Raw genomic sequence first — 25,487 nt, forward strand, 5'->3', positions numbered from 1 at the left:
TTAGCAGACTCTAGGGCTAGGGAACTTAAGACATGGGATCGTTCCCCACTTGCGGATGGTTGTTTTTTCATCCACTTTCATGTCCATCAATTTATCGGTTCTTTATTTCATTTATTAAGCACAAGTATTTGCCCTCATGCTGTCCTTGGTGTCTTTGTTTCTTGGCTTCTCATGATACGATTAATAAATATTCGGCCCCTTGGTTAACCCCTTTCTTCTCGTTTATTACATAATGAGAGTCTAGAATCCGGCAACAGTGATGCCTTTAGGTAGCATGTGCGGGTTTATGGACCAGTTGGCTTGACGCAAAGAGATCACGTACTCGTAACGCCTGCGGCAGAAAGGATGTGCAGCATTTTTTTATTTGAGAATCAAGTGCTTATGTGCGCGCTATGTATGTAAATTACTGCAGTTTGCACGAGATGTGGGAAAAAACTGAGCCCCTCCGACTTCCGAGCAAGAACCACAAATGTTTAATGCTGTCATAGCAATTCCTACGGCGATGCTACAAAAGGAAAAAAAAAAAATTCTTGGGGAGCTTCGTTTCGTCGCGACACGGAAAGAGGCACTCAAGCAGAAGCTTTCGCAAATGGAGGTCGAAATCGTCGTCTTTGAGGTGCTTCTGTTAAAAGATAAAGTGAAGCAATTAGCTGCGCAAACTAGCAACTTGCCGTCACGTATTCGAAGCAGCATGAACTATAACATAGTATGGAAAACAGATCTCGAAAAAATAATCTTATCTGTTTTAGCTTCGAAGACGCATCCACTGAAACGTGGCAAGATTATAAGCCTAAGATGCTTGCCTTTTGTGAGGGAAAGTTAAAACTATTCCTGCTAATGTGGTTGAGAGGGCTCACAGGCTCGGTCGTTACATGACAACAAAAAGGAGGCCTGCCATAGTCAGGTTTCTTTCATTAAAAGACAGACAACGCGTTCTCTCAGTTGCGTCGAAGCTGAAAGGAAAAAAATTTGCTATTAGTGAGGGCTATGGTAGCAAAGTTCGACAGGAGGCAATAATTAACTCAGCGAAAAACAAAGAAGGGGACTTCAAGCTGCAGTATAACAAACTAAAAACTGGCAAGAAAGCTTTTATTTATGATGCTAATACTCGCAACGTGAACAAAATTAATCCGTAGCAACTAAAAAAGCTCATCTTAGTTGCTAGACTATCCGCCGGTACGGATGACATTGTGTGTATTGTTGTAAATTGCCGCAGCTTAAAAAAATAAAATTATTGAATTTACCACGCTTTTAGAAACGATAAAGCCACATGTAGTACTTGAAACTGAATCCTGGTTAGACGACACAATAAATCACAATGAAGCTTTTTCAACGTGCTACACTGTCTACAGGATGGACCGAAATGCGCATGGCGGAAGCGTTTTTATTCGAATTCACAATACATTATCTAGCTCCCTCGTTGACGTTGAAGCTTATTCAACCGAAATTGTTTGGTGCAAGTATTCTTGAACAATGGCTCGTCTGTGGGATTCACTTCATTCTACAGGCCACTCAGTTCAAGAAACTCGCCTCCTCTCTTCAATCTAAGCAACACGTTGCTAACCTTACAGGCAACGTACATAATGCTGGCAGGTGATTTTAATCTGCGAAAAGTTCATGGCAGCATTCTACTCCGGTGCTGCACAATTCCTTCCTCCTGTACACGGCCTTCCGAGAAATAATAAATGCTCATTCCTTGCTTCAGTTTGTGGAAAAAAAAAACAACGCGGATTACGGCTAACAGTGCAAGCGTACTTCATTTATTGTGTTGCAATGAACTTGATCTTGTGTCTTCCTTTACCTTGATACCTGGCATCAGCGTTGTCGCCAAGGTGCCCTGGCACCAGGAATCGCTGCTCTCCACAAATATGCAAGGTCATTTTTTTATGAAATGAGTGATTATACAGGACTATCACCTAAACTAGATGCTTTTCTTACAGAGTTTATGCTTCTCAGCAGCTGCCTAGTGGTAAACGGAATGTGAAATCTTTTTAAAACTATTGTCCTCGACACAAACCATTTTTCCTTCGCATGTCATTACCTCGCAGCATCGAATCGACAAGCCGTGGATTAATAAAGAAATTCGTAGGATGATAAACTGAAAATAGAATCCTTCCTAAGTATTCCCAGTCGCCCAATGCTACATTGCACGTAGAGATGAAGAAAATGAGCAAAACAATAGCAAAATGATGCCCAGTGCACCTAACAGGTTTCTTTGCAATCTTGAAGAGAAAATAAAAACTAACCCTAAGGAAATGTGGAAATATGCCAAAAGCAAAAAGAATTCCGGTGATGCTATCTCTGACGTCATGAATGACAAACCCAACGGCACAGATACTTTGGCAAAAGCAGAAGCCTACAATTCTTATTTTCATTCTGCGTTCTCACGCTCAACCGTCCAGGTTACTGGATGACACGACGTCCGAGAGTTCACACAGGCGAGTGAAATTGAGCTGCCTGAAGCTTGCATCGTATCATTACTACGGAAGGTAAACGCCCACTCGGCTCCCGGTCCTGGCTATATTTTCTTTTTGTAAAGAACTGCGCACTCTTTATAGCCCCCTTTTCACTCTGCTGTTTTAGATATCCCTCACAGCAGGCGCTTCGCCCTCGGACTGGAACATGCAAATGTTATTCCAATTATAAAAGCGCTACAAAAACAAGGACGTGCAAATATAGGACTATTTCATTCACAAGTGTTGCCTCTAAGACACTGGAACATATAATTTCTACAAACATAATGGCACAGCTTCAAGAAAATAGATTTTTTTTGTTCCAACGCAACATGGTTTCAGGGCTGGCTTTTCTTGCTACAATCAGTTCATTGAATTTTGTCATGAGATCATAGCATTCAATAATTCCGGTCGGCAGGCGGGCTGCATATTTTTAGACTTTCGAAAAGCATTCGATACAGTATCTCATACCTTGTTGCTACAAAAGCTGTATTATCTTAACATATCATATACTCTCTTAAAATGGCCGGAAGCTTATCTTCTCGAAAGAAACCAATGCGCGGTTCTTGGTGGTGTCCACTTATCTGACGTTTTTGTGTGCCATCATTATCAGGTGTGCCACAGGGGTCCGTCTTAAGGCCTCTCTTTCTTATATCTATAAATGATGTAAGTGAACCATTGCCTTGCCTTGTTATACTATATGCAGATCATTGTTGTATTTACCGTGAAATTTCATGTGTGGCAGACAAGGAACAGCTACAAAGGAATCTGTTATGCCTTGGTGTTCCACTTGGAACATGACCCTCAATCGGTCTAAATGCGATCTGTTAAGATTCACGAAGGAAAAACAGGCCCTGATGGCAAGCTATGTCATGAACGCAACACAGTTGTCCCTTGTGAATGAATATCAGCACCTAGGAGTTACTTTTGCTAGCAATTTAACATGGAATGCACCGACAGATGGCATTGTATCGAAGGCTAGCAACACATTAAACTTCTCGAGACGCGACTCTAAACAAGCACCGGCCTGTCTAAAGAAAACCCTGCGTACGTCGAGTGTATACGTCCACTCTTGAAATACGCGAGCAGCACTTGGGACCCTTTTATTAATGTCGATGCTCTGGAGGCCTGCGCAGTCGCCAGCGGTCCGTTTCGTCACAGGTGACTATGACTACTCTAAAAGGTCATTCGAAATCAGAAGTACCATAGGGTGGCCTCTTCTTGAAGACAGACGGAAATATTCACGTTTGTCCCTGTTTTACAAAATATTTCATGGTTTAACGGGCATTCATACAGAAAACTGCATGCTGCACCCTACATGTATATATCTCCCCGCATTAAAAGTGCGCGAGTTTGCTACCAGCATAAACCAACTCAAATATTCTTTTTTCCCACCAAGAATTCCATAATGGAATCAGCTCCCTCGAGAAATTCTCGCCGCTTCCCTTTCAACATTACCACTTGCGCTTCAAACTTTCATTTTAAGTCAGCCTGGGAACAGTTGAAAGTTATAATTTATGCTTTCTTCTTTTCTTCCTAGTCATTTGTGCTTCACTTTTTATGTCCTTTGCGGCCTTTGTTGTTTTTTGAAAAAGAAAAAAAGAAAACAGATTTCAGAGTTGTTCTCTATAGAATCCCAAATGACGTGTTACCAATCTGCGCTTTATGTATTTGTATTTTTTTGTATCTTGATGTTAACACTAAAGCCACGCATGGGCGCTATGCGTATTGTCCATAAATAAATAAATAAATAAATAAATAATATCTTGTGGATTCGGGTGCCTTAATTAACTATTCCTTAATTACCATCGCCTTATTGAACATCAAAGGTCGTGGGTTCGACTCCCACCGAGGGTCCGAGGGTCTTAATTAACCGTGATTTAATTGACTTCGCCTGAATTAACATCAAGGGCTGTGAGTTAGACTCCCACCAAAAATTGTGGGCTCGAGTGCTTTAATTCACTGTGTTTTAATTAAATGTACCTTATAAACTTCCTCTTAATTAACACCAAAGGACGTGGGTTTGACTCCGGCCAATGGTCGAGGGTTCGTAGCCTTATTGGACCACCGTGTGGTGACGTCGAAGCCGACAACACCGGATTTTCCGCCTCAAGAGCCGTGCAGTGTTTTCGTAATAAGTAAACCCTGTCAATTGCAAGTGACCGCTGTCCGCCCTTTTATCGTTGCTGCATGACAGGCGGCCGAGACCCGCTTCTCCAAACCGGGGGCTTACCGATCAGTCTAGGCCTAAAGAAGTTGGCGTTTCCGGCCGCGAAGTTGCTCAGTCCGTACGCGAGCGGCATGAGCCGTATGCCGAGGTACTCGAAGAACAGCACCGAGAACAGGGTGATGGTGCTGCCACCGGCCAGGGCCATGGCCACAGCGATGGCCGTCACCGAGGCGTACGTGGTGCACAGTGGTGCCAAGTGCATCAGGATTCCCGTGAGCAGGTAGTTGAGCAGCATCACTTTGCGACGCTCGATCAGCTTCTTGTCCGAGATCCAGCCCAGCCCCAGCCGGCCGACGAGGTCGCCTGGGCAAAGGACGGCGTGCTTTGCTCAGATCACTACGTGGGCCGCGGCGAAAGTTGCATTGGCCTGAAGATGCCAAGTGTTGTGCCTGTTTGACATGACATTGCGCTGGCATTGTTGCTATTACTGAAACATGGCTTTCACCAGAAATACACAATTACGAAATAGCACCCCCAAATTACTCGGTTATCCGTAAGGATCGACCAACTCGAGGCGGTGGCGTAGCTCTGCTTATTAAGAAGTCCTTACCCTTTATATTGATGCCCGACGTTCCAGATGTCGAGGCTGTGTTCTGCAAGATTATGTGCGATGATTTTCCTATACTTACTGGTTGCGTTTACAGAATTCCTCTTTCTGGTCACGAAAGTGTTATTACTGTACATGAGTTTATGCAGAAGCATGCTCGCAACCGAGTTATTCTTATGGGAGACTTCAATTTACCTGACGACTGGAATACCATGCATCACACTTCACTGTCATCAAATTCGCTCATTGATGTGATGCTAAATTTCGGGCATCATCAAGTTGTAACCTCTCTTACGCGAACACAAGGAGCAAGTGATAACATCCTAGACTTAATATTGATTAGTGACAACTTGCCCCTTGATCTACTGAACTTGGAGATCAGAAACGGTATCCGAGACCACAACATGCCAAGATACCAGCTGCCCCTCAGATGCACTGTAACAGCCAAAACTACTGAAATTATTCTTCCTCATTTTGAAAAAGCAGATGAATCCGCTATACTAACCTATTTAGCACACGAATACCAAGAATTTTAAGAAATTGCCAACAATAGTTCTATTCACGTCAATGATCTCTGGCTTCATTTCAAGCGTATAGTCTCGCACTGCATGCGTCATTATATCCCGAAAAAAACTAAAAATAAAACAACAAGATATCATTGGATAACACGCGATATAATTCACGTCAAGTGCAGAATAGAATGCTTGCGGCTTAACATGAAAAATAACGGTGAAAGTACACAAATAGATTCGCAATTCTTTCGCGCTGCCGACGAACTCAAGTTAAAGACTAAGCTTGCAAAGCATATATATTTCAATGAAACATTGCCTGACCTTATCAATCACAACCCTAATCATTGTTGGAACTTTTTTCGCGCACGCCCCGCAGCGACACCAGATCGTCAATGCGAGGAAATACTGGCACTCACTGATAAATTTAAGCAACACTTTCAGTCAGTCTTTACTAAAGACAACGACACAGTTCCATATTTGCCACCATCATCATTCCCAACTATTGACACATTAACAATAAACTACTCTGGAATATTTAAGCAGTTACTTGAGTTAGACGTGAAGAAAGCAAACGGTCCCGATAACATTCCCAACGAGTTCTTGAGAAGATATGCTGAATGTAATAGTAAATATCTTGGCCTTATTTACCACATGTCACTTTCGACGTCAGGCCTACCTGAACATTGGGAAATTGCCAAATTGTACCGATTCATAAGTCAGGCGATACTAACTTTATACTAACCTGCCACCAAACTACAGAACAATTTCACTTACCAGCACATCATGTAAAATTTTGGAACACATTATTCTCAAACACTTAATCGCATACTTCTAAGAACATATTCTAGTAGATGTTAAACAAGGTTTTAGAAGAGGCTTATCGACAGTCACTCAGCTAATACAAGTGGTGCACGATCTTGCTTTAAGTATTAATAATCGCAATCAAACTGACCTCCTTGATTTCATTAAAGCGTTTGATTGTGTGTGCCATACTAAACTAACTGCCAAAATTACAGCTGCGATTCGCAATGGACCCATTACTCCATGGATAAAAAACGTTTTGTCTCACTGATCCCAATTTGTCGTCATATAAACATCCCATCTGCTCCGGTGCCTGTCACATCAGGGGTCCCACAGGGCTCAGTATTAGGTCCGCTGTTATTATTCGTTTTATCGATGACATTACAAACAACATTGATTGTAAAATTAAACTGTTTGCAGACGACTGCATAATATACAGAGAAATACGTAATCACCACGATCAAGTTCTGCTCAATAAAGCACTAGCACAAAGAACCGAATAGTGTGATATCTGGCAAATGACCATTAATACAAACAAAACGGTTTGTATGACAGTAACGACAAAAAACACCCATCGCGTTTCAACTACACACTTAACGGCAGCCTCGTAGCTAGAGTTCAGCAGCATAAGTATCTTGGTTTAACAATAAAAAAATTAAATTCTTGGGTTTTACGCGCTAAAACCACTATCTGATTATGAGGCACGCCGTAGTTGAGGACCCCGGAAATTTCGACCACCTGGGGTTATTTCACGTGCACCCTAATCTAAGCACACGGGTGTTTTCGCATTTCGCCCCCATCGAAATGCGGCCGCCGTGGCCGGGATTCGATCCCGCGACCTCGTGCTCAGCAGCCTAACACCATAGCCACTGAGCCACCGCGGCGGGTAGGTTTAACAATAACGTCCTACCTTAACTGGACATCACATATTAACAACATTACTTCTTGAGCATTACGAAAACTTTTTTTTCTCAAAAGGTGCCTGCGGTTGGCACCAAGTAACGTCAAACTTTTAACTTGCATTACATTTGTGAGACCTGTCCTTGAGTATGCTAACGTCGTATGGTTCCCGTACACTAAAACAAACATATCTAAACTGAAAAGGATCCAGAGAAAGGCAATTAGGTTTATCCACCGAAAATACCGGCGCAGTGATTCCCCTACTCTCCTCCTAACACAGTCACGGCTTGTAACTTCGGCTATTCGAGCAAAACGAGCTCGTCTAAAATTTCTTCATCAAATACTACACAGCCGACTCAAAATAAATGCCTCTGCATACGTTACCTTTTCTAAATCCCACGTAATTCGTCATAATCATCCATATACACTAAACGAGTTCCTTTGTAATAACGATACTTTTGAGTCTTCCTTTTTCCCCCGTGTTGTTCGCGAGTGGAAACACCCCGATGCATCCATAACTAACACAGTATCGCAGTCTGATTTTGTTAAGTTATTAGAAGATGAAATAAGTAGTTAGCAAAGAATAATTCTTATGCACATATAATCGTCACAAAGTCCCAGTTTCTGAACTATAGCTAAACATTTACCTCCTTTATAACATTGTAATAATCTTTGCGTACATATAAACTGAGGTGTACTATTTATGTGAGTTTCGCTTGTTATTCATATTATTAGGGTTGTAAAATTGTGCCCTGAACCTGTTTGATGTATTTTAATTTACATGTTTTGATGTTCTTACCATTCGGCGTATAAAACATGCATTGTATGTATAATCATATGCCCACCTGCTATGGTCTCGGTATGAGACTGGCAGTATTGTAAATACATAAATATCCCTGTGAGAGAGAGAGAGAAACGTTATAGAATAAAATAAATTTGAGCTCCCTATCAGCGTGATCAACGGCCAAGGACAAGAGGTAGCAGCGGCCTCGGTAAGCACTCCAGACATCGACTGCGCGGAAGAAACGGCGATAGCCCTGGCCGCCACTACGGGCCAGCGAGAGGAAGATCTGATCACAATCATCACCGACTCGCAAACAGCATGTAGAAATTACCAAAAGGGCCGCATTTCCAAACAAGCCCTGAGCATCCTCGAAAAACGAGACAATTTTCCAAAAGTGTACATTGTATGGTCCCCGGGACACGAGTCCCTGGCGGGTGATGTAGCGGCTAATGCCGCTGCCCGAGATCACATTCTCCGGGCTATCCCACCAGGTTCACGAGCACCGGTAGACCAACAAGATAGCGTCCCGAAAAGATACGCAGATATCCTGAGCCACTACAGACTGGGTAGAAGGATCTATCTACCCCCGCATCCCCAGTTGACAAGAGAAGAGGCGGTGATCTTCCGAAGACTACAGACCGGCACATTCCCGCTCGGCACCCTGCTACACGCCATGTATCCTACGAGCTATACTCACAAATGCGCCTTCCGCTCTACGCCCAATACCCTCTACCACATGGTATGGGAATGTCAACAAAACCCATCGACACCGCCCATCACCGGACCAACCGTCGAGCAGTGGGAGGCCCAGCTGACAAGCTCGAGCCCTGAAGACCAGCATCGCCTGGTGAGCAGGGCCAAGCTATCAGCTCAGGCCCACGGCATCCTGGACTAGGGATGCCGCCCACCTCGGACGATTTTACCGTCGGCTCATTTCAACTAATAAAGTTTATTCCTCATCCTCATCCTCCTCCTCCTCCCGTGGTTGGGGCTCCTAGTCCAGGGCTCCACCGGCGTGAGTGGCTCGCTGGGCTTGATCCAGGAGAGCCTGTTGGCTATCCTGAGCCTCGTCCGCAAGCCGCGCCTCCCACTACCTGTCTTTTTAGTAGTGTGGAGTATATGTCTGGCGGTCTGTTTGGGCACATCCACGTGATGTGCGGTAGCGTTGGGGTGTCACCGCACCACGGGCAATCGTCATTGTATCATGTGTGGTGAATACGGCTAAATGTATGTAGGTTTGGGTACGTGTGTGTTTCAAGTGTGTTGAAGTTTGGGCGCGGGCGTTGTTACGAATGGCCTGCAAGGGTAGCGGCCTACAAAATTTTCCCAGCCAGCTGCAGCTGCAGAGGAGGCGAGCTTCCGAAAAGCGACCGTGGAACCCTTCCCCACCTGCTGCGGTGACTTGTATTGTAGGAGTGACGATGTGCCGCATCAACACCCCCTCGGCGCTGCCATGACTAACGCGGTCGGCGCACCAAGTATTGTTAGTGGATTCGCCGTCACCATCACGGCTTGTTAGAAGCGGTGGAAATTCTGGGAGATGTCCTGCGGGCGTATCACGGGGCTTAGAAGTCATGGACACACGCGGCGGCCATTGTCTGCAGGGTCAACACAGGGATGATGAGGCGCCTGCTCGAGTCAGGCACCGTGTCTGCGAGAACCCTCTCGCCACGGTGTGGTCAGTGAAACCTATGCGGAAGTGAGTGCGTAAGCCTTCCCCCTCAAAGGCTGGTTGATGACTTTGGACGCTCCGCGGTCGATGGCTACGATGGCTTTGGACGCTCCGTTTGGTCGAACGGCCGTTTTCCCTCACCTAGGGATCTAGGGAGGACAGAGTATTTCAGGAGCCGTTGGCGGCTCTTCAGGTTGCACTCCTCTTTCAGTCATGCTAGACTGATGAACTGTACCATTCTCATGTAGATGCTGTAAATAAATCCCATATTCCTCGTTCTCGATGAGAACAAGTCTCTTCCTTCAACAACGACCTCAGCGCGGATAAGTTGGAAGACGGCATGGGCCAGCTACCACCTATTTCATGCCAGACTTTAAACATTACAACTGGCTGAACCGCGGCGAGACGGACTTAGCGACGTGGTGCGCTGTCTGCGGTGAGTGCTTGGTTCTTGCTTTGAATCTAGGCTTCATTTTGTGGTTGTTCTGTTTAGAAAAGTAGGGAAGCTGGATTGTTGATTGTTAGCTAAATTGTCTTTGTCTTTTCGTGGGTAGGTTTAGCGAGCAGGATCAAGGCAGTAAAGCAGCAATCATGGAGTTAAGGACACTGCTGAGAGACGAATTGCTGATTGTTGGTGAGGAACTGAGCCTAGAGGTACGCAAGGAAATCGTAAAATCGGAATTATTGCAGCTAATTTCCGAACAGACCAGTGAGCAAGACATTGAAATTGGGTTAAAACTTTTTAGAAAAAGAGAAGAACAGGAGAGAGAAGAACGGGACAGAAAGAGAGAAGAACACGAGAAAGATCGCGAGTTAAGAAAAATGTAACTTGAACTTGAAAGCAAACGTTTGGAGTTGTCTCAAGGAAGTGAAGGCGCTGTGGGACGATCAAGTGAGGCACAATCATACCGCATGGACAGGCTGTTAAATCAATGTGAGGTCGGGAACGACATACGCTATTTCCTAGGAAATTTTGAAAGGACTTGCGAGAAGATGAAATTCGGTCCGAGTACATGGCCACAACAGTTGGTGTCTATGTTGCCGTGTGAGGCTGCAGAAGTAATCACCAGACTCAGTGCGCAGGATGCATTCGATTATGCAAATATTAGGCTAGTCTTTTGAAAAAGTACCGCATTTTAGCCGAAGCTTTTCGGCAGAGGTTTAGAAGAGGGATATCCGAAGTTTGCATATAGCTTAAAGGTGAACCTAGTCGAATGGTTGAAAAGCACGGAAGTGTACGAGAGCAGAGACGTGATTGTTGAATGCATCTGTCTAGAGCAGTTTTACACACGGATCCCTCAACCTGTGAAACTGTGGTTGCAAGACAGAGGAAATGTAAACACTGTGAAAAGGGCGGCTTAATTAGCCGAAGAGTACGCAACGCGTAGAAAGCTGAACGCCGAGGACGGAAATTGGGACGGTCGAAATGGACCGCGGAAACCATTTCCATTCAAGAAGGGTTCGCAGACTAGACGACCGGAGCCTGTAGCCGGGAAGGAAACGCCGTCAGAAACGAGCGAGGAGAAATCAAACGGGGAAACCGTACAAAAATAGCAGAAAAGAAAATTCGAATCTTTTAGACTGATCCGCTGCTATAAGTGCCACGAATTTGGACATATCGCTGTAAACTGCGGGAAGCCTAGCGTAGTTTTCTCCCACGTGGATGAAAAACACAAGAATATGGCACATTTAGGCCCATATATTCACGACCAGCAAGTTAATAGCAAACCACGCAGGGTGCTGCAAGACAGTGCCGCCACTATGGACATTGTCCATCCGTCTTACGTTACGGTAGATGAATGCACTGCAGAATTAGCATGAATCAAACAGGTTATAGAAGAACACAGCGTGTGTCTGCGCATGGCCAAAGTCGAAATAAGTGGACCGTGCGGGGAGCTAATGATCGAAGCTGCAGTTTCCAAATTCATGTCGCTGCAGTACCGTTACATTTTTTGGGATCGGTCGGATAAGTTACTGCGCGACAAAGGGCTTAAACAGGGACAGGGCGTAGTACAGGCGTTGACGCGAGGTCAAGCTCGAGAAATCGCGTCGCATTCGGCTGAAAATGCAACAGCTGCTGCAGCGGAAGTAGCAAAAGAGCTAACCTCAGTAACCGAATCTGAGCTAGGCTCGGGGGACGAAAAAACGTTTGAGGAAACCCTGCCAGCTCACCAGCTCAATGAGAGCGGGTCACTAGCGTGTCAAAGTTCACGTCTGCAGGAAAAGCCAGCTGACGCACTCACATGCGAGACAGGGTCGTTACTATCACCGGCCTCAAAGAAATTTGATCGGCTTTTACGTGTGGACAGAGTCACTGGCAGCCGAGCAAAAGAATGATGACAGCTTAGCTAAATTGCATCACACAGCTAAAGAAGGCATTGCTAGGCGCAACGTGACGATACGAGAGAGAAGAGGATTGTTGCATCGGCACTACACAGACCGAAAGGGTAGAATTCTAGACCAGCTAATCGTACCTACTAAGTACAGGGAGGACTTTTTGAGTCTCTGTCACGGAAATGGGTGGTCTGGCCACCTAGGCATAAACAAATCAAAGGAAAGATTGCTTATGGAATACTACTGGCCTGACTGTTTCAAAGACAAAGAAAACTTTATAAGATCATGCGACGCCTGCCAGCGCTCGGGTAAAGCAGGAGAAACCTGGAAAGCTCCACTTAAGGTAGTGCCCTTAATAACAGAACCTTTCAGACGACTTGTGATAGATACGGTAGGGCCTCTACCAAAGACAAAGTCGGGTTACCGGTACTTGTTTACCATGCTGTGTCCGGCTACAAAGTTTCCAGAAGCAATCCCTCTGAAAGAGCTCAGCTCCACAGAAGTAGTAGACGCGCTTTTGACAGTATTCGCACAAGTTGGGTTTCCAGTAGATATTAACGCGGATCGAAGGTCAGTATTCACCAGCGCACTGACTTCCACATTCTTATAAAAGTTCGGGGTAAACTTGATACACAGTTCCGTCCATCACCCTCAGTCAAATTGTGAAGAGAGGTGGCATTCAGTGCTTAAGCGAGTTTTGCGGGCCCGCCATTACGAACACAAGGAGGACTGGAACAATTGTCTTCCGGCCACTTGTTTGCATTGCGAATGGTTCCTGATGAGGCTACAGGGTTCTCGCCAGCAGAAATAGTGTATGGGTGGACACTCCGTTCTCCAATGAGAATGTTAAGAGAGATGTGAGAGGAAAGAGGAGAGAGTCCTACAGTGGTAGAATACGCGCTAAATCTACTGGAACGGCTAAGTGCAACCCAAGAACTAGTGGAAAAGAACATGGGATTAGCTCAAAAGAACACCAAGATCTATTACGACATGTACGCGAGGCTTCGTACGTTTAACGCTGGAGACCAGGTAATGATCCTCAAACCTTCAAGAAAGAACATGCTTGAAGTTAACTGGGACGGGCCCGTTAAAGTGTTGCACAAACCTTTAGATAATAACTATGCTCTGAAAATGCCCGGTCGCACGAAGGAGGTGAGGATATACCACAGCAATTTGATGAAGCCGTGCGTAGAGCGGAGCGAAGTCGTTAACTGTGCCATCAAAGAGCAGGATGACACTAGTACCAAGTTTAATGAGTATAAGGCGACCTCCATCTCTGAAATCAGCCTAGATGAAGTGGTAAAACATTCGGTAAGCTCGCACGCTCTTAAGCCCGATCAGCTAGATGAGCTAAAAGGTACGTTAGAGGAATATCTCGATAGATTCAGTGATGGGTCAGGTAGAACCGAACTAATAACGCATGAAATAGAGCTGACATCGACCGAACCAGTAAGATCAAAGCCTTCCAGGGTGTCTCCAAGACAGAGAGAGATTATGGAGGTAGAGATACAGCGCATGCTAGAGTTGGGAGTTATTGAGCCCGCTGAGAGTGACTAGACGTCACCGCTAATACTTGTAGAAACCCCTAATAAGGACCCTCGTCCGCGTGTGGACTACATGAAGTTAAATGCCGTCACTAGGGATCAACTGTACGCGATACCCAACATTGAGGAACGAATTGAAAGAGTTAGCGCTGCTAAATAAATTTCAACTATAGATCTCGTGCGGGGATACTGGCTAGTTCTCCTTTCAGAAAGTGCCAGCCGCTATGCCGCATTTATGTCATCTGTAGGCACTTTTCGCCCTCTCGCCCTCAGCTTCGGGCTGAAAAGCGCGTCGTTTAGCTTCTCTAAGTTAATGGATATTGTCCTAAAAGACTTGCAGGAGTTCGCATTGCCATATCTTGATGATGTAGCAATTTTTTCGGACAGCTGGGAACAGCACGTATCGCACCTGAAACAGATGTTCTCACGGTTGATGGAAGCCGGCTTAACGATGAAGGCGGAAGAGTGTAGGTTTGGCTGTTCGCAGGTTATTTATCTGGGCCATGTTGTCGGTCAGGGCACGAGACGGCCGGCCGAGCTGAGAATAGGTACGATTGGAGATTTTTCCCAAACGCGCACGAAAACAGACATTCGTTCATTTTTGGGACTTGTGGGTTACTATCAACGGTACATTCCGAATTACTCGCAAATAGCAAGTCATTTAATGGACGCCCTCCGAAACGGACCACCGAATAGCGTGCACTGGAATAACGACAAAGAGAACGCTTTCCAAGGTTTGAAAACGCTATTGGTTTCTCGTCCTGTGATTCGCGCGCAAGACTACACAAATGAATTCATAGTTCAGCGCTACACAAGCGACAGAGGTATGGGCGTGGTACTTAGTCAGGTCACCGACGATAATGAGGAACATCCCATCCTCCATGTCAGCCCCGACCTAACTGTAAGAGGGGAAGCCTACAGCGCTTCAGAGAAGGAATGAGCTTGTTTGGTATTTGGTTTGGGCAGCCCTGAAATTGTCGTGTTACTTGTACGAAGCGAGGTTCATCTTCGAGACTGACCACTGTCCTCTGACGTGGCTCAACCAAATGTCCCACAAGAATGGCCGCTTGGTCCGATGAAGCCTCACTCACCAACAGTACAACTTCACCGTTAGATATAGAAAGGGAAAGTTGCATAGCAATGCGGATCGTTTGAGCAAGCTAATTCGAATTCTGGGTTTGGGGGCCCCGCCTAAATTCTAGGGTTGTTATTGTCAATTTCGTTCAGCCAAGAAGATCCCCTCTCATTTAGCAAGACTCCATTATATGATTGCTACATTTTTCAACATGCAATTGCTTCAAAAACAGGCGTAGCAAAACGCAGGATTTTTTTGTTTTTGCACTTATGTTTTCTTTGAAGCCCAGGGGCTCTAAAGTGATATCCAATATACGTCATCTCGGCGCAGAGCCGTGTTGTGGGGTTCGCTTTGCAGTTGCCTGTCCTTGTTGGATGATTTGAGGCGGTGTCATCATTTCACAGCTGGTCGCTGCAAGCCAAGGCATCGTCTCCTCGCCACCAGCCATTCTTTTCCTGCCCAGTGGTCGTCAGCACTGGCCAGTCGAGATTTTCCGGGCCATGGAGGAGCTCTTACGAACAGCCTGCAAGGGCAATTTTCCCAGCCAGCTGCAGCTGCGGAGGTGGCGAGCTTCCAGGAAGCGACCGTGGAACGCTTCTCCACTTGCTGCGGCGACTCGTTTTGTAGGGGCGACGACGTGTCGCATCAACACCCCCTCGGCACCGCTATGACTAAACGCGGTCGGCGGACCAAGTATTGTTAGTGGATTCGCCGTCGCCGTCACGGCTTGTTAGAAGCGTTGGAAATCCTGGGAGATGTCTTGCGGCCGTCTCACGGTGTGATGTGTGCGGTGCGCGACATGGTGCGGTGGTCGGGGCGGACAGATGCAGACGACAATGAGTGCGCACGCCGAGGCGAATTCCGTGCTGGAGGAAAACGAAGACGCCGAAGAGCGTCCGGCACGTGAACGCGCGGCGCAAGAAAAGAAAACAAGAGTAAAATGCCAACCAATTAGGAAAGACCACGGAGCGTCAGGCAGCCAATCGGAAAATGACTAATCGGCCAGGGCGGAAGAAAAGGCGAGGCGCGCTGGCAGAAGGGGGAGACGCCGGGAGAGTTCCAGGAAGCGACGCCAGCAGAAGGTCGGCCACCGGACCGGGAGTTGAAGACGGGCCGTCGGGTTCCAGACCCGAGCCACCAGGACTTCACCCGACCGGGGCCTCCTGCCAACCCTTTCCTGGGCGTCGCCATGCAGTCTACCCGAGCGTGCCGCCAGCTGCTCAAGGCCGGCGAGCTTCTGTGCCCGTGGGCAGGGCGAGAGCAGTCGTGCTACGGGCCCGAGCTCTACGCCCAGCTGCCCAGCCAGAACGCCGCCGCCGTTTGCTCGTGCCGCCAAACCGCTTGCCCTCTATCTCCAAGCCAGAGCTAGGGCGCTCCGGTCGCCTGGTCGACCATGCTATACCACGACCGTTGGTAACACCGGCGCAACTCCTTTCATCAACTTGTCGGCGGGTCTTGACGTCGGGACTGTTATGCGTCCCTGCCGTCGTGGCAGGCCCGGACACGCGCACTAGTTAACGTCATACTGGCCCCAAGTGTGGTTCTTACTGCCTTGATGTGTATTTGAGTGTCTTTGATGCTTTGTATTTCCTTCTATTTATTTTAAGCCTCTTTCTAGTTTCATTAAAAGTTTGTGTGTGTGTTTTCGAAACCAACGGCTTCGTCCTCAATTAGGTTCTCGGAGGCTCCGCCTAAGAGAACCGTTAAAACCTTTGAGTACACGAACCTTGCATCACAAATTGGCGTTCGCGACAGGACAAAGCCGTTCGTTTGGATTTTTTTTATTCTAACGGCTAGGAACTATGGCTAGCACACGAGACTTGTTAGCCTTAGCCGAACGCATGGGGCTGGGAGGTGCGGAGTTGAAGGGATGGTTAGGCCAGCAGGAAGCGCGGGCGGGAGAAGAGCCGGCAGCGGAACGCGAGGCTAGAAAGGAGCAGCTTGTATTAGAGGAGAAGAATTTACAGTTATGGCTTAAAGTCGCGGAAGCTAAGGCCAATCGTGGGGAGACAAGCCAACGACAGCTAGAATTGGAGGAGCGAATGCTTCAGTTGCGCCTTCAAATGGCAGCAACGGATGCTGCAAGAACAGCTGACCGAGGGCCTGGATGGAGTGCACCATTCAGCGTGAATCCTCACAGTTTGATACCGGGATTCAATGAAAGCCGGGACGACTTGGATGCCTATCTAAAAAGGTTCGAAAGCGTCGCCACCGGACAGCAATGGCCTAGAGACAAATGGGCCACAGCCCTAAGTTTATGCTTGAGCGGAGAAGCTCTAAAGGTTTTTGGAGGTCTGTCTCCGGAAGACTCCCTCGACTACGATAATACCAAGTTGGCCTTGCTCCAGCGTTTTCGTTTTACGGTGGAAGGCTACCGGGAGAAGTTCCGACAGAGCAAACCCCAAGATGGCGAAACTGGAAAACCATATGCAACTAGGCTACTGAGTTTCTTTGATCGGTGGGTGGAAATGTCCAAAACCGAAAAGGTGTATTTGGCGCTTCGCAACCTAGTGGTGCCGGAGCAGTTCCTGAACAACTGTCATCATTGGTTAGCACTTCTTCTGCGCGAGAAGAGCTACCGCCAGCTAGATGAAATGGCCGAAGCTTCCGATAATTTCTTAGAAGATCAGAGACAGCCCAATTTGTTAGTATTCCGGCAGAAATCGGAAGGCATTAACCATACGGAGAAAAACGGGAGCTCATCCGAGAGAGTTCCAAGGCGATGCTTCGTATGTGGAAAACTGGGCCACGGGGCATCGGACTGCCGATCTAAACTGAGGCAACCGTACTGCCGATATTGCCGCAAGTCCCGGCATGATGTCAAAGCCTGTACCCAAGAAAAACGGTTCATCAAAGAAGACGCCTTGCCTATTGTCGCCAGAAGAGCGCCTGGAAGATTCCAAAACAGCAGTCGTTGAACAAGAAGACATAGCTAGCACGGTGAAGACCCACACAAGGACTGTAGCACGGAAGATGCCAATGCAAAAAGGCGTCATCTTCGGACAGACCGCGTCAGTCTTGCGAGATACGGGAAGCAATACGCTGGACATGCGTCGTTCCCTCGTACCAGACAAGGCTCTGACAGGTACCACAGCTAAGGTTGTCCTGGCGGATGGCAGCAGTATTGAGGTTCCCGAGGCTAAGGTTGAAATTCATTCACCTTATTTTTCTGGTACGTCGATTGTCAAGTGTATGACAGCTCCTTTATATGATGTTATTATCGGAAATGTACCAGGATCACGAGAAGCTCATGATCCAGATAAAACCTGGAAAGAAAGGCTGAAGAAGAAGCCCATCGAACATGCTATATCAAGTGGGAAAAGAACCAAGGGAGAAGACCATTCCCCGGATGCTTTGCTGGTCGGCATAAAGAGCCGAGACCAACAGCCGAAAGCATCCACGATCAATATCAGCGCTTTGAAAATAACCAGGAAGGATCTTACCACGGCCCAGAACGAAGATGAGACCTTAGAGTCTTGCAGGAACAAAGTTGGTCAAGTGTTCCAAAGCAAAGGATTAGCATCCTACTCACTCGAAGTAGTAAGGGGAGTGCTGTACCGTCGTTACCGGCTACCCTCGGGCAAAATGGCCGAACAAGTGGTAGTGCCTCAAAGATTACGCTGCCAAGTGCTCACTTTGGCACACGAAAGTCTTATGTCAGGGCACCAAGGAATTAGGAGAACAATTGATCGTGTTCTAGAATCCTTCTAATGGCCAGGAGTCCAACAAGCAGTGAGAAGATACGTACGCTCTTGCGACACTTGCCAGCGAACGTATCCTGAGAGAAAGGTGGGCAGGGCACCTGTTGGTCGCGTGCCTTCAATAGGTACTCTATTTGAAAGAGTGGCGGGGGACATAATTGGACCCTTAAAGCCTACGTCAAATAAGGGTAACCGATACATACTGACCCTGGTGAATTTCGTTACACGATATCCAGATGCGGTAGCTTTGCCATCGATCGATTCGGCTGCGCTGTACGAAGGACTGGTAGAAATGTTTTCTCGCATTGGATTTCGACGTGAGATACTATGCGACGAGGCCTCCTGTTTCACTTCAGATCTAATGAGAGAAATAAATGACTTGCTGGCTATCAAACATCTAAGCTCGACGCCTTATCATCCCATGTGTAATGATCTGGTGGAGCCATTTAATGGCACATTGAAACAAATGCTACGCAAGATGTGCCAAGAAGAACCAAAGTCGTGGGACCAATTACTAGCACCCCTCTTGTTTGCGTATCGGGAAGTGCCTCAAGACAGCATGGGGTATTCTCCTTTCGAGTTGATCTACGGCCGACTCGTCCGAGGCCCACTCGGTCTACTTAAGGAACTATAGACAGGCGACCACCTATGTGAAGAAATCAAGACCCCATATGGGTATAACTTGGATCTCCGAGATCGTCTGCAAAATACACTACGGTTGGCACAAGAGAACTTGTCGCGATCTAAAATGACCCAGAAAAATTACTACGACCGGGGAAGCAAGATACGCCAGCTGAAAGTTGGTGACCATGCCCTTATCCTGCTTCCAACGATGGCAAACAAACTGTTGATGCACTGGAAGGGGCGTTTCTTGGTCACAGAAAAAAAACGGCCGTGGCTTAGCTTGGTTAAGCCAGGTGATTGCGAAGCAATAGTGTGTCGCCGAGCTGCATACTGGGCACGCCGCTTAGAAAGTCGTTCTTGTTCTTCTGCCGTCTCCGTAGCTCGCTGATGCTTCCTCTTTGCATTCTGCCGAGCTGTCTTGTTCCGGAGTTTGGCCGCCTTCAAGAGTGGAACGCGATAGCGTTATCGCACCCCGTTCGCACCGCCTACTCAAACGCGCTACGCCAGCCAAACGTCGCGATCGGCAAAGATAGCCGGGCCCCGACGCGCCATGAAGGCGGACGCGATCATGGGGCGAGTGGTGCGCGACGTGTCGGGGCAGCTCCGTACATTGCGAGGAGAGTGTCTTCTGTGTTTGCCCCAAGGTGGCTCTGCGTGTGCGCAGAGCGCACAAGAAATGTAGTGGAAAGGTACTTCGCTACTCGTGAAACTGCGACTTCTGTAAGTTACGTGGTCATAATTACCGATATATACCGCAGTATAACGTTCTACGGCACGTTTCTAAGGCAACACCGCATTCACTAGAGGCGATTTTGTCCCGTTTTGAAGTCGTGAACTCGTGGCTGAGTGGTAGCGTCTCCGTTTCACACTCCGGAGACGCTGGTTCGATTCCCACCAGGCCAGCTTACAAGTTGTTTGTTATTTATGAAATGACGTTATTTATGTGACGTCACTCTAGGTGACGTCACATAAAATTGCATAATTGATAAAATTGCATAAACAGGCCTGGAGTGTGGCCTACTGGTTGGACTTCGGACATACTACAAATCCGTTCCATATCAACATGTTGAAGCGCTATGAAGACCGTGAACCGGAAAGTTCTCCACAGTCAGCATCATTCATCGTGGTGGAGGAGACGGACACGCCTATACCTTCCTTCAAAACAAATGAGGGCTCGGGTGTAGAAGCAAATAAACTTGACGACGACCTTCAATAAAGTCGACATGCGGAACTCGGCAGGGCGGACTACATGAGTAGAATGCAGGAGGGCCACAAACCTACGCCTCTTGATGTTACCATTACCATAGCAAGCTTGTGTCGCCGCAATGCCATGCTATTAGCCTTTGATGCTAGTTTTCTTCCTTCTTATGGTCTCTTTGAATTCGTATTTTCCTTTAATGTTTTGATCTGTATGCTCAGTGAAGTGTGCCATGGAACCTTACAGCGCAATCTCCTGGACGGACCATGACTGTAGTGTTCCGAGCATACGTGAACTATGTCGCGCACTGAGCGGCAGTTTTTCCTCAGAAAAACTTTGTAAAAAGGGGCTTATGTGATGTGTGCGGTGCGCGACATGGCGTGGTGTTCGGGACGGACAGAAGCAGACGACAAGGAGTACGCGCGCCGAGGCGAATTCCGTGCTGGAGGAAAACGACGACGCCGAAGAGTGTCCGGCACTTGAACGCGCGGCGCAAGAAAAGAACACAACAGTAAAATACCAACCAATTAGGAAAGACCACAGGGCGTCAGGCAGCCAATCGGAAAATGACCAATCGGCCAGGGTGGAAGAAAAGGCGAGGCGCGCTGGCAGAAGGGGGAGACGCCGGGAGAGTTCCAGGAAGCGACGCCAGCAGAAGGTCGGCCACCGGACCAGGAGTTGAGGACGGGCCGTCAGGTTCCAGACCCGAGCCACCAGGATTTCACCCGACCGGGGCCTCCTGCCAACCCGTTCCTGTGCGTCGCCAGTCTACCCGAGCGTGCCGCCAGCTGCTCAAGGCCGCCGAGCTTCTGTGCCCGTGGGCAGGACGAGAGCAGTGGGGCTACGGGACCGAGTTCTACGCGCAGCTGCTCGGCCAGAACGCCGCCCCCGTCTGTCGTGCCGCCTGTCGTGCCGGTGCAGCGGTGGCATAGAGGTAGAACACCCGCCTCGCGTGCAAGTGGTCCGTGGTTCGAATCCCGGTGCCACGCAATTTTCCACCGGCTTAAAAAATCCGCGTGTTGATAAAATTGCATAAACAGGCCTGGAATGTGGCCTGATCCCAGTGACCAGAACCGGTAACGCACTCCCTCACTAGAGCAGGATTGGCCACCCTGGTGCAGTACTTGGCCATAACCTCCTATATGAACACAACAATCAAACCCCGGCCCTCAGTCCCCAGCAGCTGCGAAGCAACTCACCACGGCGGCGGTCAGACCTGCGACGCAGCAGAGGGTGTTAAGAATCCCTGGCCCCGGACAGGCGGCCATTGGAATACGAACCTGGCAACGTTTAACGCTACAACGTTATGTAGTGAGGCCAGTCTAGCAGTGCTATTGGAGGAATTAGAGGACAGTAAATGGGATATATTAGGGATCAGTGAAGTTAGGAGGCCAAAAGAAGCATATACAGTGCTAAAAAGCGAGCATGTCCTGTGCTACCGGAGCTTAGCGGAGAGACGAGAACTAGGAGTCGGATTCCTGATTAACAAGAATATAGCTCAAAATATACAGGAATTCTATAGCATTAACGAGAGGGTGGCAGGTCTTGTGAAACTTAATAAGAAGTACAAAATGAAGGTTGTACAGGTCTACGCCCCTACATCCAGTCATGATGACCAGGAAGTTGAAAGCTTCTACGAAGACGTGGAATCGGCGATGGGTAGAGTGAAAACAAAATACACTAAACTGATGGGCGACTTCAATGCCAGGGTAGGCAAGAATCAGGCTGGAGACAAGGCAGTGGGGGAATATGGCATAGGCACTAGGAATAGCAGGGGAGAGTTATTAATAGAGTTTGCGGAACAGAGTAACATGCGGATAATGAATACCTTCTTCCGCAAGCAGGATAGCCGAAAGTGGACGTGGAGGAGCCCGAATGGCGAGACTAGAAATGAAATACACTTCATACTCTGCGCTAACCCTTGCATCACACAATATGTGCACGTGCTCAGCAAGGTGCGCTGCAGTGACCATAGGATGGTAAGAACTCGAATTAGCCTAGACCTGAGGAGTGAACGGAAGAAACTGGTACATAAGAAGCCGATCAATGAGTAGGCGGTAAGAGGGAAAATAGAGGAATTCCAGATCAAGTTACAGAACAGGTATTCGGCTTTAACTCAGGAAGAGGACCTCAGTGTTGAAGCAATGAACCACAATCTTGTGGGCACATATTAAGGAGTGTGCAATAGAAGTCGGTGGTAACTCTTTTAGACAGGATACCAGTAAGCTATCGCAGGAGACGAAAGATCTGATGAAGAAACGCCAATGTATGAAAGCCTCTAACCCTACAGCTAGAATAGAACCGGCAGAACTTTGGAAGTTAATCAAGAAGTGTAAGACAGCTGACATAAGGAAGTATAATATAGATAGAATTGAACAAGCTCTCAGGAACGGAGGAAGCCTAAAAGCACTGAAGAAGAAACTAGGAATTGGCAAGAATCAGAGGTATGCGTTAAGAGGCCAAGCCGGCAATATCATTACTAATATGGAAGAGATAGTTCAAGTGGCTGAGGAGTTATATAGAGACTTGTACAGTACCAGTGACACCCACGACGATAATGGCAGAGAGAATAGTCTAGAGGAAGCTTTAGCTCGGGCCCAACTCCGACGCGGCCTATTCAAATACATGTAAAAACGCAAAGACGTTTTTCTGAGATAACCCCTGGACCGATTTTAATGAAATTTGTTGCTTCTCAGAGAAAAAGTTAAATTCTAGTGACTGTTGGAAGCGGAATTTTGATTTAGTGCTTGAATTTTGTTAAAGAGATTTACAAAATTTTAGAAGTTTGAAAAAAAATAGAAGCGCGAAGTTTACAAACTAATAGCTCTGCATCAAGAACAGATATCGCGGTTCTGTAAACGGTATCCATTAGATCATTCAAAGCGGACAAATTTCATACGTCATTTTACATCTTACGTGAGTTTGTTACGTTGTTAACGAGAGTTCTGCAAAAGTTGTAATTACATATTAATAATTTTTTTGAGATTCATGTATAAGATGTGAAATTTGTCCGCTTTAGATGTGCTATTAGGTACAATTCACAGAATTGCGATATCACCTATTCTTGCTGAGTTACAGAGTTGTAAACTTGATAGTTTCGTTTTCTGAAAATTTGCGATTTTCGCCAATTTCTAATAAAAAATTGACGACCTAAATCGAAAATGCGAAAGCAACAGTCACTAGATTTTAAGTTTTTCTTTTAAATGCAGCAAACCCCGTCAAATTTGGTGCTGTGGTTGCCGAGAAAAACGAATTCTCTTTTTACATGTATTTAGATAGGAGCACCCGAGCTAAAGCTTCCTCTTAAGAGCTGTGCCTAAGGGTTGCGCTTTAAATGGTTTCGGGCTTCGTCCACTCCGGCGGTCTGTCACTAAGCGTCGTAAACTCACAACGCCAAATTGACATGTACGCGCTGAACATGCATTATTATCCCGAACAAAACAAAAAGCTTCTCTGAATAGCCAGAGACTTCCCTGTTCTGAGGGGGATAGAAGACGGCTGCCCTACGATAGCTCTAGAACTGGCTATTTGGAACTGTCGAGAAAAATATATTTCTTTGTCTACATTATTAAATTCTCCAGTGGAGTATAATGTTGCCAAGCCTTTCGGTACGTATACGGCATGGCTTTACCTACTCTTCTTCGCTGAGGATCCGTTTTAGGGGCCACCTCATCGTTGCAGGCCACCACGATTTCCTACCAGCTACCGCAGGGGGAAGCGTCGAAGACGCCGGCACCCCTCTCCTGACTCGGTTAACTACATTCTGTGCGCTAGCTCGGCCCCACAGAAACCTCAGCGCGCATCATCGCCTCATGTCAGCCAATACGATAAGAAAAAAACACTGTCAAAGTGGGCAATGCTGTTCCTTTGAAACCAAACGAAAGTGACCTCCTATAAACGATCAGACATATTGATTGGGCTGTTTAACCCACGCCGCGGGTCACTGACCGGTGCTTGCCTCAGCGGTCACCTAAATTTGATGTCAGGAGATTGTAAGAAACTCGCAATGGAACAGTTTTACATTATGGGACCTATGGCTGTCATAAACTGTGTGAATGATTGCTGTAATTTGGTAAACCTGCTACTCAGTTTACCTGATGTGGAGCCAAATCGAGTGCCCAGCACACAGCAAAAATCTAAAATATGTCAATTAAGGTGCCTGAAGCAGGCAAACGGTTAGATTGTCTAAAATATACAGAAACCAGAAGCCGGAATAAAGTTTTCATTCGTATGTGTTCTTTATCATCGGCTGATCGCCATCGTTATTATTGTGGTCAGCATGAGCGTTGGCTGAAATTTTCTGTAAAGGGGCCCGGACTTTTTCAGCACGTTTTATGCAAACGCTAACCAGACATCTGGTATTCAATGGAGAAAGCTTGGTCAAACCAACAAAAACTCATCAAGTTTGGATAGCATGGGAATGGCAGAAATTTGGCCTTGCTGCTACCACATAGCGCAAGAAATAATTGGTGAAAATAAGTACAACGTATGCAACAGGCAGTCTCATGTTGTCCTTCTGCACACGTATTCATTTCCTCTATTTCTTCCAATCAAATATTTTATCGTCATAGATAAAGCACCGAAATTATAGGCCCCAGGCGACAACTTGGTGATAAAATGTGGAGAAAAGCAGGGCGGAAAATCGCCGTCTTCAGTCACGTGCATGGCACCGAGAGAAGGGAGTGGTCGACGTTGTACTCTGGCAGCAACTGCGCATAGCGTGGTTGCGCGTACCCCATCTAGATTAATTAAATTATGGGGCGTTACGTGCCAAAATCACAATCTGATTATAAGGCACGCCGTAGTGAACGACTCAGGAATAATTTAGAGCGCCTGAGGTTCTTTAACGTGCATCTGAACTGAAGAGGAAGCTTTAGCTCGGACCCAACTCTGACGCGGCCCGTTCAAATACATGTAAAACGCAAAAACGTTTTTCTGAGATAACCCTTGGACCGATTTTAATGAAAATTGTTGCACTTGAGAGAGAAAGTTAAATTCTAGTGACCGTCGGAAGCGGAATTTTGATTTAGGGCTTGAGTTTTGGTAAAAAGGTTTTTAAATATTCGACAGTTTGAAAAAAATAGAAGCATGAAGTTTACAAATTCATAGCTC

At 46.9% G+C, this 25,487-nt stretch overlaps 1 protein-coding gene across 1 annotated transcript in view; it reads right to left on the bottom strand.

The window, feature by feature from the left end:
• The window catches only part of LOC126520633 (monocarboxylate transporter 9-like), a 168,167-nt gene that overhangs the window by 7,075 nt on the left and 135,605 nt on the right, over positions 1–25,487 (bottom strand). Inside the window, exon 5 of the mRNA XM_050169430.3 lies at positions 4,687–4,986. Within this exon, the coding sequence (XP_050025387.1) occupies positions 4,687–4,986 (300 nt within the window). The remainder of the gene's footprint in view (positions 1–4,686; positions 4,987–25,487) is intronic.

The sequence above is a fragment of the Dermacentor andersoni genome, chromosome 3 (assembly GCF_023375885.2).
Source record: "Dermacentor andersoni chromosome 3, qqDerAnde1_hic_scaffold, whole genome shotgun sequence".
Lineage (NCBI taxonomy): Eukaryota > Metazoa > Arthropoda > Arachnida > Ixodida > Ixodidae > Dermacentor > Dermacentor andersoni.